The 9,883-nt window shown below is 42.2% G+C and overlaps 1 protein-coding gene across 3 annotated transcripts; it reads left to right on the top strand.

Annotated features, from left to right (window-relative positions):
- Positions 1-1,028: 1,028 nt before the first annotated feature.
- Positions 1,029-9,649, top strand: LOC121317982 (dual specificity tyrosine-phosphorylation-regulated kinase 2). Of its 3 annotated transcripts, none has more exons than XM_041254099.1 (3): positions 1,029-1,459; positions 2,105-2,247; positions 7,977-9,649. In XM_041254099.1, the coding sequence occupies exons 1-3, from the start codon at positions 1,420-1,422 to the stop codon at positions 9,579-9,581; spliced, it is 1,788 nt and encodes a 595-aa protein (XP_041110033.1). In that variant the 5' UTR covers positions 1,029-1,419; the 3' UTR covers positions 9,582-9,649. The 3 variants fall into 3 exon arrangements, with proteins under 3 accessions (XP_041110033.1, XP_041110035.1, XP_041110034.1); XM_041254101.1 differs by lacking the exon at positions 1,029-1,459 and adding an exon at positions 4,932-5,143 and having other exon boundaries at positions 2,170-2,247; XM_041254100.1 differs by lacking the exon at positions 1,029-1,459 and having other exon boundaries at positions 2,230-2,309.
- The last annotated feature ends 234 nt before the right edge of the window (positions 9,650-9,883 follow it).

The raw sequence follows: 9,883 nt of genomic DNA, 5'->3' as shown, positions 1-9,883 counted from the left end.
ATGCTGTGTCATGGGATATGCTAATCCCAGGGTGGAAGCTGTGTCAGAGCGCACATTAAGGGAGCTGAATCTTGTTAACCCTAGTCTATAGGTAACGATTAAGATTGATGTTTTTAAAATCCAAAATGAAACCAGTACAGCGGCCAGGACCAGAGGACCCATCCTGGAAGTGGAATAGTCAGGATGAGATCTAATTTTCTTACATGGAAATCTATCAGAGATTCTGATAAAGTGTTTGGCAGATATGTACTTCAATCCTCTCCCACTGGCACCTGGGAGAGATCCATATAGATGCAGGGGTCCAGAATTCTTACTGGTGTATAGATTGGGATTCATGAGCAGGAGGGTCGACATATAACTTGTAATTGTCATCAGGGTAAAAAGAAAGACACATTGATAATGCAGATTTACTGTAGATTATATATCGACTGGAAAGGTAAGGGCCTGGAGGCACATGTGAATGAGTTATTTATATACTGTACCTGTGAAAAGCAACAGTGCTTTATATAGATATCGTAGTTGAACAGTTTCAGAACTGACTCAACTTGACTCTTAACACAAGTTATTAATAAGCATCTCCCAAGAGAGTAATCTGTAATAAAGACAAGTAATGCAATATTAACAAACAGGTTTAAACTGTAAAGTATTAGAGTGCAACAAAACTAAAAGAAGGAACACAACATGACACCTATGCTCTTATCAGTATGGAAGGTGCTTCTGTCAGTGTTTGCTATAAGTCATTAACATTTGTTTTAATGATGACAATAAGCATGCACTATTTTGATTCAGAGGGATTCCTGATTTAGATGAAGTTTGCAATTTGTTTTGCGGCTTCCGCGACCCGCGTTTATTCTGTTTGTATATTTGTGATCTTAATCGGAGCAGAGCGCCTATGTGGTATACTGGATGGGCTGTCTTTAACTTGGGACTGTTGAAACCGTGCTGTTGCTGCTCTGCCCGAAGCCTCTTTGTCACTGTGTATGTCTGGAGAGTTTAGTTTCGCTTAGCAACAGGACCAACCGCATTTCACGTAAGTGCACAGGGGAGTGAAGAGAGCCAGGAGAGATAAGGAGGACTATGCATATCCCTCGCTTATAATACTGGGAGTGAGTGTGGTTTACCTCTTTGCCACAGAAATGAGTGCTGCTGCTTCGCTAGCTCCTCTAAAGCAACGCTGGGATGTTAATTGTTTTTAATTGCATGGATTTCAGACAGTTAATGACGCTACTGTTTTTTTAGGTTCTAAAGCCATGGTAGCAAGTTTTTGAGTGTCGTTTTCTGTGGAAGTGCTTGGTTTTGCGTCTCAGGTTGAGAATGCATGTCTGGGTGTAGCTGATTGGAGTAACAGTTGGTGATCAGAGAGTGGGGGGAGGAGGAGAGACACTGAAAGTGGATTTTCCCTGTGTCTCTCCAGCGGCCATGTTAACCAAGAAACCCTGCGCTGCCGTCTACCCGACTGGTAAGGAAACAGAAGCCAGGAGCGAAAGAAAGCAAAGCAAATGTTTAAACTGCATTGTTTTTCTCTCCAAAGCACACCAAACCCTAATCTGATTTTAGATATGTGTCTGCTGCATGTGGATGTTCTATTATTTAATGGTCTGCTTGATTTGGGGATCCCGGGGGGGTATTAAGATATGCTTTTTTTCTCATTTTCTGTCGATAGTAATATATATATATATATATTATATATTAATAGATATATATATATATATATATATATATAATATATATAATACAAATTTATGTCCCAAATCAACCAATATGTTGACAAAAAAAAAACTTTACGTAAAAAAGGCAAGACATCAAAAACACAAAAACAAGGAGTTTGTAGAACATCTGCCCTAGTCGACTCTCTGCTTGGGGTGGTCGGGCCCCAACCAGGTCACAATCGGTTGTCGGCAGTGTTAGCGGAGATGCAATACATCACAATGTATGCTCACAATGTAAACCCAGTGCAGTCTGTGCTGTACGGTTACAATTCACCACGATTCGGACCTATATGACATTTTTTGCAGCATAGAAATGTAGGTGTCAGCATTTATTGTACATAGTAAATGAGTACGGTATTTATGTTGTTCTTGTTTTCTTCTTGCTGGGCACTGAGTCGCCGCAGGCAAAGGGGTTGAGGGCGTTTGCCAGTTGCAGTCTTCCCCTGGGATCAGTGCAGGGGGTCTAGGGACTGGAGCAGGGACCGACCCGCCGCCGCCTGTCCCGCTGCCGCCTCTCCGGAACACCTGCACGCGCTCGGTAAGACCACCTCTCCACGGAGGAACTTGGAAAATACTCTAAATAATATCGTGAACATGCAGGTAATAATACTAACAACAGGGAATCCGCTGTTAAGCTGTCTTGTATTAACTCTTCATTGTGTGAATCACATTTGCAAAGCTGGTGTCATTAATGCAGAACACTGTACTGTGTACTACAGTCTTTTAATAGTAATACTTAAACAGTGTGGTTGCCTCGGAGGTATAAATAGCCCGACGTGCTGGTTATTTTAATGTACTGTAACCTTCCCTACAAGAAGGCCACATGAAAGCATGGAGCGAGAGCGAAAGCAGTGTCCAGGCGACGCTGCTCCGGTGTTTAAAGGAAAGGCTGAGGTGGAAAGGTTAGAGGTGATGCTTAGCGACACAGGACCTCTTCTAATGGATGGTAAACTACCGGCCTTTTTATTCATGTGGTATAATTGTACAATAATCGTGCATAAAATAAACATATTTTCCTGACAGTGTACCCTTTCTTAACACCAGTTTTGAGTTTATGATTCTATACCGAAAATATAAAAGGTTGGGGTTGGGGTTGGGGCCCGATGTCTTCTGTGTTTGAAGGCCGGAGCAGCTGTAGCAGAATTCATTTTCAGCCCTTTTAAAGAAACACGTCAGAAGTTAAACAAGTGTAAATGTTGCATGTCGTGCAGAGATTTGCAATGCGCATAACGAGAAGTGCTGTTAAATACATTATGTACCAAAAATAAAGTCCATGGCTTTGTTCCTGAAAACTGCTAAACAGATTATGGTGAATACAGATACGCTGTGCTCCACGGAACACTGCCCTCCTCACAGTACTGTAACGCCCTTTGCGTTTGGAATGGTATGAACTATATATGCCTATATATATGGACTATATATGCCTGCTTGCAGCTTGAAACTCGCGGTCTCTATCAGCTTTAACCAAACTTATCCTGAACGTGATTCCATCATAAAATTAAACACTTTTCAGCTGTTTCCGACAGGTGGGATGGGTGCTGTTTACATAAAGGTGGCGGAATAATTAGTCAGTATTTCAATGAGAAACCTTTATGTTAATGATGCAAATCGTTTCAGGATTTCAAGTCAATGGGCAGGTGGAATTGAAAGGTAGTAAAGGGGAGCAAAATAGGCGTGTGTTTGAGGAGAAACAAGAGAAGGTGCATTCAATAAAGCAAGTGCATCAGGACGCAGAGAAAACAATAGAGCGGTCATCTTAATGTATCCTAATTTCTGTAAATGTATGTTCTGTATTAATTAATTTTTAGTTTAATGTACCCTGTTATGGTGGATTTTATGCCCAAAAAAAGAAAGAATGAATAGATAAATCAATATAGAAATACATAGACATTTGTTTATTAATTTGTTTGTGTATTTATTTTTCACTTTGGCATACAGTATCCTCTATACCCGGTTGCACTTTATGAAAATGAATAACATGCAAGTGTATCATAGGCTATCACAGCTGTGAGTGATACCACCCATGCAGGACCCTCAGTGTGTTTGACCCTAATTCCTCTAAGTTCATCCCACAATTACAATATGCTAGCTTTATCCATTCGATATCCCCAATGTCTCCAGGTGGCCCCTTGACGAGACACCGGTGGGTCTACTTTCTACTGCGATTCCATACTAGGGGTGCAGCTTATCCCTGTCATCCCCTAAAATCACAGCAATCCCCAGCAGCACACTGGGCTCCGTCACCATTACTATAGTCAGAGTCACTCCACCCACACAGCAGACTATTTCTTATTGTAGCACGGAGCCTGTTTGAAATAGGTTCCCATCTCCATGAGGACTCTTTGAAACCACTTTAGATGGAAATACTCAATCCAACCACATCAACCCTTTTGATATTTGCACGGGTATGTTAATTAGGTACCCATTTCGTTTGCATAACATTCTTCGTAGTTTTGTAATTTTGCGACTATGCCTGGCCATTTTTTATTTTTGTTCAGAACTGGAAAAACTGTCAGAAAGTTAAAATACTGACAAATGTTTATATATATATATATATATATAATATATATATATTTTACAAAAAAATTTGTTATATATAATATTATTTTTACAAAATTTTAAACAAATTATGTTATGGATTATTGTGCTGTTGTAAATATAGTGTTCATTCATAGTGCTGGCATCCCCACAGAATGGTTTAGATTAATATTTAACAGACCAGTAAAGGTCTGTTGTACAACTTGGTTTGCTCGTTGCTTTTCTGCTGGATAGTCCTTATATTTGCCCTCAGCTGGGAGATGATGTTCATGAGTTATTTAGCTTCGGTCACTCCACATGCAATCCTGGAATTCATCAGTGGGAAATCCTCTTCAGAAATCTGTAATAATCTTTTATCAAGTGTGTTACAAAATGATCAGGTTTAGTAAAGTCATTTGACAAACTTTTTTGATTAGCTGTACCTTTAGAGTGACCAATTATTTTAATTTATTTTCCCCCAGTTTTGGAATTTCCAGTTATGTTTTTTCTCCTCACTGCAGCGAGTCCCCACACAGCACAGACGTTCCGAGGGCGTGTGAGCGTCCTCCGATCTCACAAGCCCAAAGCCAGAATTGCTTTTACTCCGAGCAATCCAGAGCAGAGGTGGGCAGGGCTACCGATCCTGGAGAACAGAGACCAGCCCTCCTTTTTATCCACTCTGAATGTGTCCGGTCTGTCCAGTAGGGTTCGCTGTTGCGTGATGAGGAGAATAAATCTCTACCGGTTTCCCATCCCCACCCCGGGAGGGAGAGAGCCAAAGACGCCCCCAATGGAATCACCAGCAAAGTTCAGCCTCTTTGCACCCTGGATGCGAACTGGCGCTGTCCGAGCTGTGTGACTCATCCAGCCCTCCCAGTGGCAGTGCTTTAACTGAATGAGCCACTCGGACCCCCTTGGTAAACCTTTTTTTTTTTTTTTTTTTTTTGTGCTGTCATTTTAGGAAGTAATGAATAAAAGCTGTATAGACTCATTTGAGTCTAATTACTGGTTGGATAAAATCTGTGATAAGTTTGAGACTCAGTTGCTGGCATCTGCTTTTTATTATCAAGCTCCAAAAGGTAGTTCTAAAAATCATTTGCAGCAGAAATGTTTTTCGGGGTCTTGGCAAGCGTTGGCACCCTGGTATCATCTGATGAAGGGCAGGTGGTGTGGAACGCAGTGATGCAAGGCAGGGTCTCCCTGGTATAGCTCACACTGAGCAGCTGAGATGCACCCGTTTATCAGGGTTAGGATTAGAAACGACGGCAAGCTTCAAGTTTGGCTTGATTGAGTTGAACCATTTTTTAAACCCAGTTTTCATTTTAACACCTGCCTTGTCAGGGTTCATGTGATCAGTAAAGGTGTAGCAAGCCTGGCAGTATGAAGTCATGAATTAATTCACAACCCCTAGTCCCCACTGTCACTGATCCTTTTTGTGCATGTCAGTTACCCAGGATCCAATACTGCTTCTAACACTTACCAAGCTGTGCTTTACTGAAACTGTACAAAAGAATAATAATACTTTTAATATATTTTAGAAACCTTTTTTTAAATACCTGACTGCTAAAGGGGCAGTGAAATAGGTACAGAGAGTAGGACTGGATAAAGCCTTCTTATACCTATTAATCTCCATAATCTGTACCTTAATTACTCCAAACAATGACTCACAATCCCTCTGGCCCTAATGTTTTGGCTATCTATCAACTAATCAGTGAAGTGGTGATTCTGACAAAATCAGTCAGAGATTGTGTGCTTGAAGCCATTAAAAGGGCTTTCCTTTTTAATTTAAATAATTTACAGTAAACCGGAAACAGAAGAAATGTATTTAACCCCTTCAGGTACACAAGGAATTGAGTGGCTGTTCAAACAGTTTCTTCCTAAAACACACTGAGAGCGACTTGAGTATCACGAGGAAGAACAATTTGGATGACCAGATCCAACCTGTCAGTAAATTTTAATCCCTGTTTCATTCACCTCATTGCAAAAATAAGAAAGTTAGCATCGTTTTATTTGTGGGACATGCATCTCTTATACCTTAAAAGATTAACAGTGAAGCCCGACTTAAAAAAATGTAAACAAGCCCAAAATTGACACACCATAACTGTCTTGCCTGGTGTTCATGAGGAAATGAATGGTACTGTACATTGGTTGATGGCTTTCTGGTTTGGTAACTCCTGTGTGACCAATGACAAACAAACGCTCTGTCCAAGCTTCAGCAAATTGAAAGGGATCACTTGTATCTGTCTTGTATAGTGACTGTCAGATGTAGGAGAAAGTAATGTGTCTCATGATCTGGAGATTTGTCTCATTCTCCAGCCGACTGTAGCAGATATTGTTATCCAGTGCATATAGATACAGCTGTAGAACTGTTCATTTCGTTTTGATGACACTTCATATGGCACTAACTTGCCATAAGTTGTGAAGGCATCGTGGTAACCCACCTTTTCACAACATGCTGGGCTAATGAAGGCTCTATCTTCAGAAGCAATTGCCACAAGTTTAACAGCCCCCAACCTTCTCACTGTATTGATACCTGGCTAGCTATTGAAGGCAGCTGGGCCCATTTCTTGAAGTGCTTCCCATTTCAGCTGATATTTTCTATTCATTTGATCTTTTGTATTCCAGGTTCAATAGCATAGCTTTAGCCCATATAGATCTTGCATGATTAATCTGGGGAAGAGCCTTGGGAACAAAATCGTGTTATGCTTTGAATTTATTAAAGCACACATTGCATATCACATAGAAATAAACACACACACACACACACACACACACACACACACACACACACACACTTTCACAATGTGCTTGCACACGCAGGTGGATAAACACATGACTGGTGTTTGTTAATATTGCATATGGAAGGAATTGGGCTGCATTGTACAGTGTAGGCCAATTCATTCCGTATGCAATATCGTTAAACAGGATTTTCCATATAGAATTAAATGTTTTGCATGTGCAGCCTTTACACAACTACATGTTTTCTAGTGATTTTATATATTAAATAAACAAATAGATAAATGATGGAGGGATAGCTTTTCCGATGAGATCTTGAACATGTTTAAGCTCCCGGTTCTTTTTTATTTTTCTTTTCTCTAATGAAAAGTAAATAGATAAGTTGCAGTGTTAACAAGCAGCTCAGGAAGTGTTCAAGCAGGAGGGCAATGGAAGCGAAAACAAAGCCTTCAATTACTTTCACGTTCCTCCAGGAACGTGCACTAAAGGCTGAAGCAGCTCTCTCATAGCTTGCTGCCCATGTGGAAGAATAGAAACCTATCAAATCAGGATCGTGTATGAAAAAAACACTTGAGCCTGAAGCAGCAGTTAACCAAATGGGTGTTTCTATTCCCAAAGCCTAAGGGACTGGGTAAACATGCATACACCGCACATTAGAGAAGGAAATGGGCTTGAAGTGGGTAAATAAGTAGTAAAAAAAAAATAATGGAGTTTTAAAATAGGACATTCGTTATAAAAGATCAGACCATTTCATTGAATTCCTTCATATAAATCAGCACTGTACTTCAATATTTGAATCCATGCTTAATCCATGTGGATTTTTAGCATCTACTATCTTCTGCAAATGTAACATTAACATGTATTTTAAAACAGTGACACTAATGCATGGTTTGTGTTTTAATGGCAATATATTGATGCTCTTTTTATTTAGTGAGAACCAAGATCTTGCACATTGAGTAAAATGACATCAATAATGCATGCTAATGGGTTTGTTTTTTTCTTGTGTTCCTTCAGGTCGGAGGCAATAAGCACACAATGAACGACCAACTGCATATCGGTACCCATCAGCAGATCCATGTTCAGCAACTTTTTGAGGAAAACAGCAACAAGCGGACGGTTTTAACAGCCCAGCCCAACGGCCTCACTCCGGTGAGCAAAGCTGGCTTGCTGTCGGTGCAGGACAGGCAGCTGGACAGTGCCCACCGCCGCCAGGGCAGCTCCAGCTCCATCAAGTCCTCTGACGGGACAGGGAGGGCGAAAGCCTCACCCATGGCACCCGAACAGGCCATGAAGCAATATATGCCCAAGCTGACTGCGTTCGAGCACCATGAGATCTTCAACTACCCCGAGATCTACTTTTTGGGTCCAAACGCTAAGAAGAGGCCTGGTGTGATCGGGGGCTCCAACAACGGTGGCTATGACGACGACCAGGGCTCCTACATCCACGTGCCCCACGACCACCTCGCGTACCGCTACGAGGTGCTCAAGGTCATCGGCAAGGGCAGCTTCGGCCAGGTGGTGAAGGCCTATGACCACAAGGCGCACCAGCATGTGGCCCTCAAGATGGTGCGCAACGAGAAGCGCTTCCACAGACAGGCGGCGGAGGAGATCCGCATCCTGGAACACCTGCGCAAGCAGGACAAGGACGGCTCCATGAACGTCATCCACATGCTGGAGCACTTCACATTCCGCAGCCACATCTGCATGACCTTCGAGCTGCTGAGCATGAACCTGTACGAGCTCATCAAGAAGAACAAGTTCCAGGGCTTCAGCCTGCCGCTGGTGCGCAAATTCGCCCACTCCATCCTGCAGTGCCTGGACGCCCTGCACAAAAACAAAATCATCCACTGTGACTTGAAACCTGAGAACATCCTGCTGAAGCAACAGGGCAGGAGTGGGATCAAGGTGATCGACTTCGGCTCCAGCTGCTACGAGCACCAGCGGGTCTACACCTATATACAGTCACGCTTTTACCGGGCGCCGGAAGTAATCCTCGGCTCCAGGTACGGAATGCCCATTGACATGTGGAGCCTGGGCTGTATACTGGCAGAGCTGCTGACGGGTTACCCTCTCTTACCAGGAGAAGATGAAGGGGACCAACTGGCATGCATGATAGAACTGCTCGGTATGCCAACACAAAAGCTTCTAGATTCATCCAAAAGAGCCAAAAATTTTGTCAGCTCCAAGGGTTACCCCCGGTACTGCACTGTCACCAGCTTGCCAGACGGCTCCACGATTCTGAACGGTGGGCGCTCGCGCAGGGGGAAACTCAGGGGCCCGCCAGGCAGCAAGGAGTGTGTGACGGCTCTGAAGGGCTGCGACGACCCCCTGTTCCTGGACTTTCTGAAACAGTGTTTGGAATGGGATCCCTCTCTCCGCATGACACCCAGCCAGGCTTTAAGACACCCCTGGCTGAGGAGACGCTTGCCAAAACCCCCGACCGGGGAGAAGAGCGCCACCAAGCGGATCACAGAGAGCACTGGTGCTATTACATCCATTTCCAAATTACCTCCAACTTCAGGCTCCTCCTCCTCTAAGTTAAGGACTAATTTGGCACAGATCACCGATGCCAATGGGAATATCCAACAGAGGACAGTGTTGCCAAAGTTAGTCAGTTGAGATGGAATCTGATCCGTCACAACGGGAATCTAATTATTATTATTATTATTATCTTATATATATATATATATATATATATATATATATATATATATATATATATATATATATATAAAGATGGAAAATTAAAAAAATAACTACAATGCTGAGCCTTATTCAAGTGCAGGATTGAAAAGTTATTGGTTTGGATATTTGTTTGCTTAATCACTACATGACTTTTTAATTTTTTTTTTTTTTTTTACATTTAAAAAAATATATATTGAAGAAGGGAAAGAAAAAATGACTGAGGAGAATGCTCTAGG

This window comes from Polyodon spathula, chromosome 7 (genome assembly GCF_017654505.1).
Source record: "Polyodon spathula isolate WHYD16114869_AA chromosome 7, ASM1765450v1, whole genome shotgun sequence".
NCBI classification, from domain to species: Eukaryota; Metazoa; Chordata; class Actinopteri; order Acipenseriformes; family Polyodontidae; genus Polyodon; species Polyodon spathula.
This window is presented reverse-complemented; position numbering and strand designations above follow the sequence as displayed.

Bases quoted from the DNA above. Each gene is read 5' to 3' on its own strand.
- LOC121317982 (XM_041254099.1), top strand. From the start codon at position 1,420: ATGTTAACCAAGAAACCCTGCGCTGCCGTCTACCCGACTG. The intron at 1,460-2,104 runs GTAAGGAAACAG...CTGGGCACTGAG, and splicing joins CGCTGCCGTCTACCCGACTG to TCGCCGCAGGCAAAGGGGTT. The intron at 2,248-7,976 runs GTAAGACCACCT...GTGTTCCTTCAG, and splicing joins GGAACACCTGCACGCGCTCG to GTCGGAGGCAATAAGCACAC.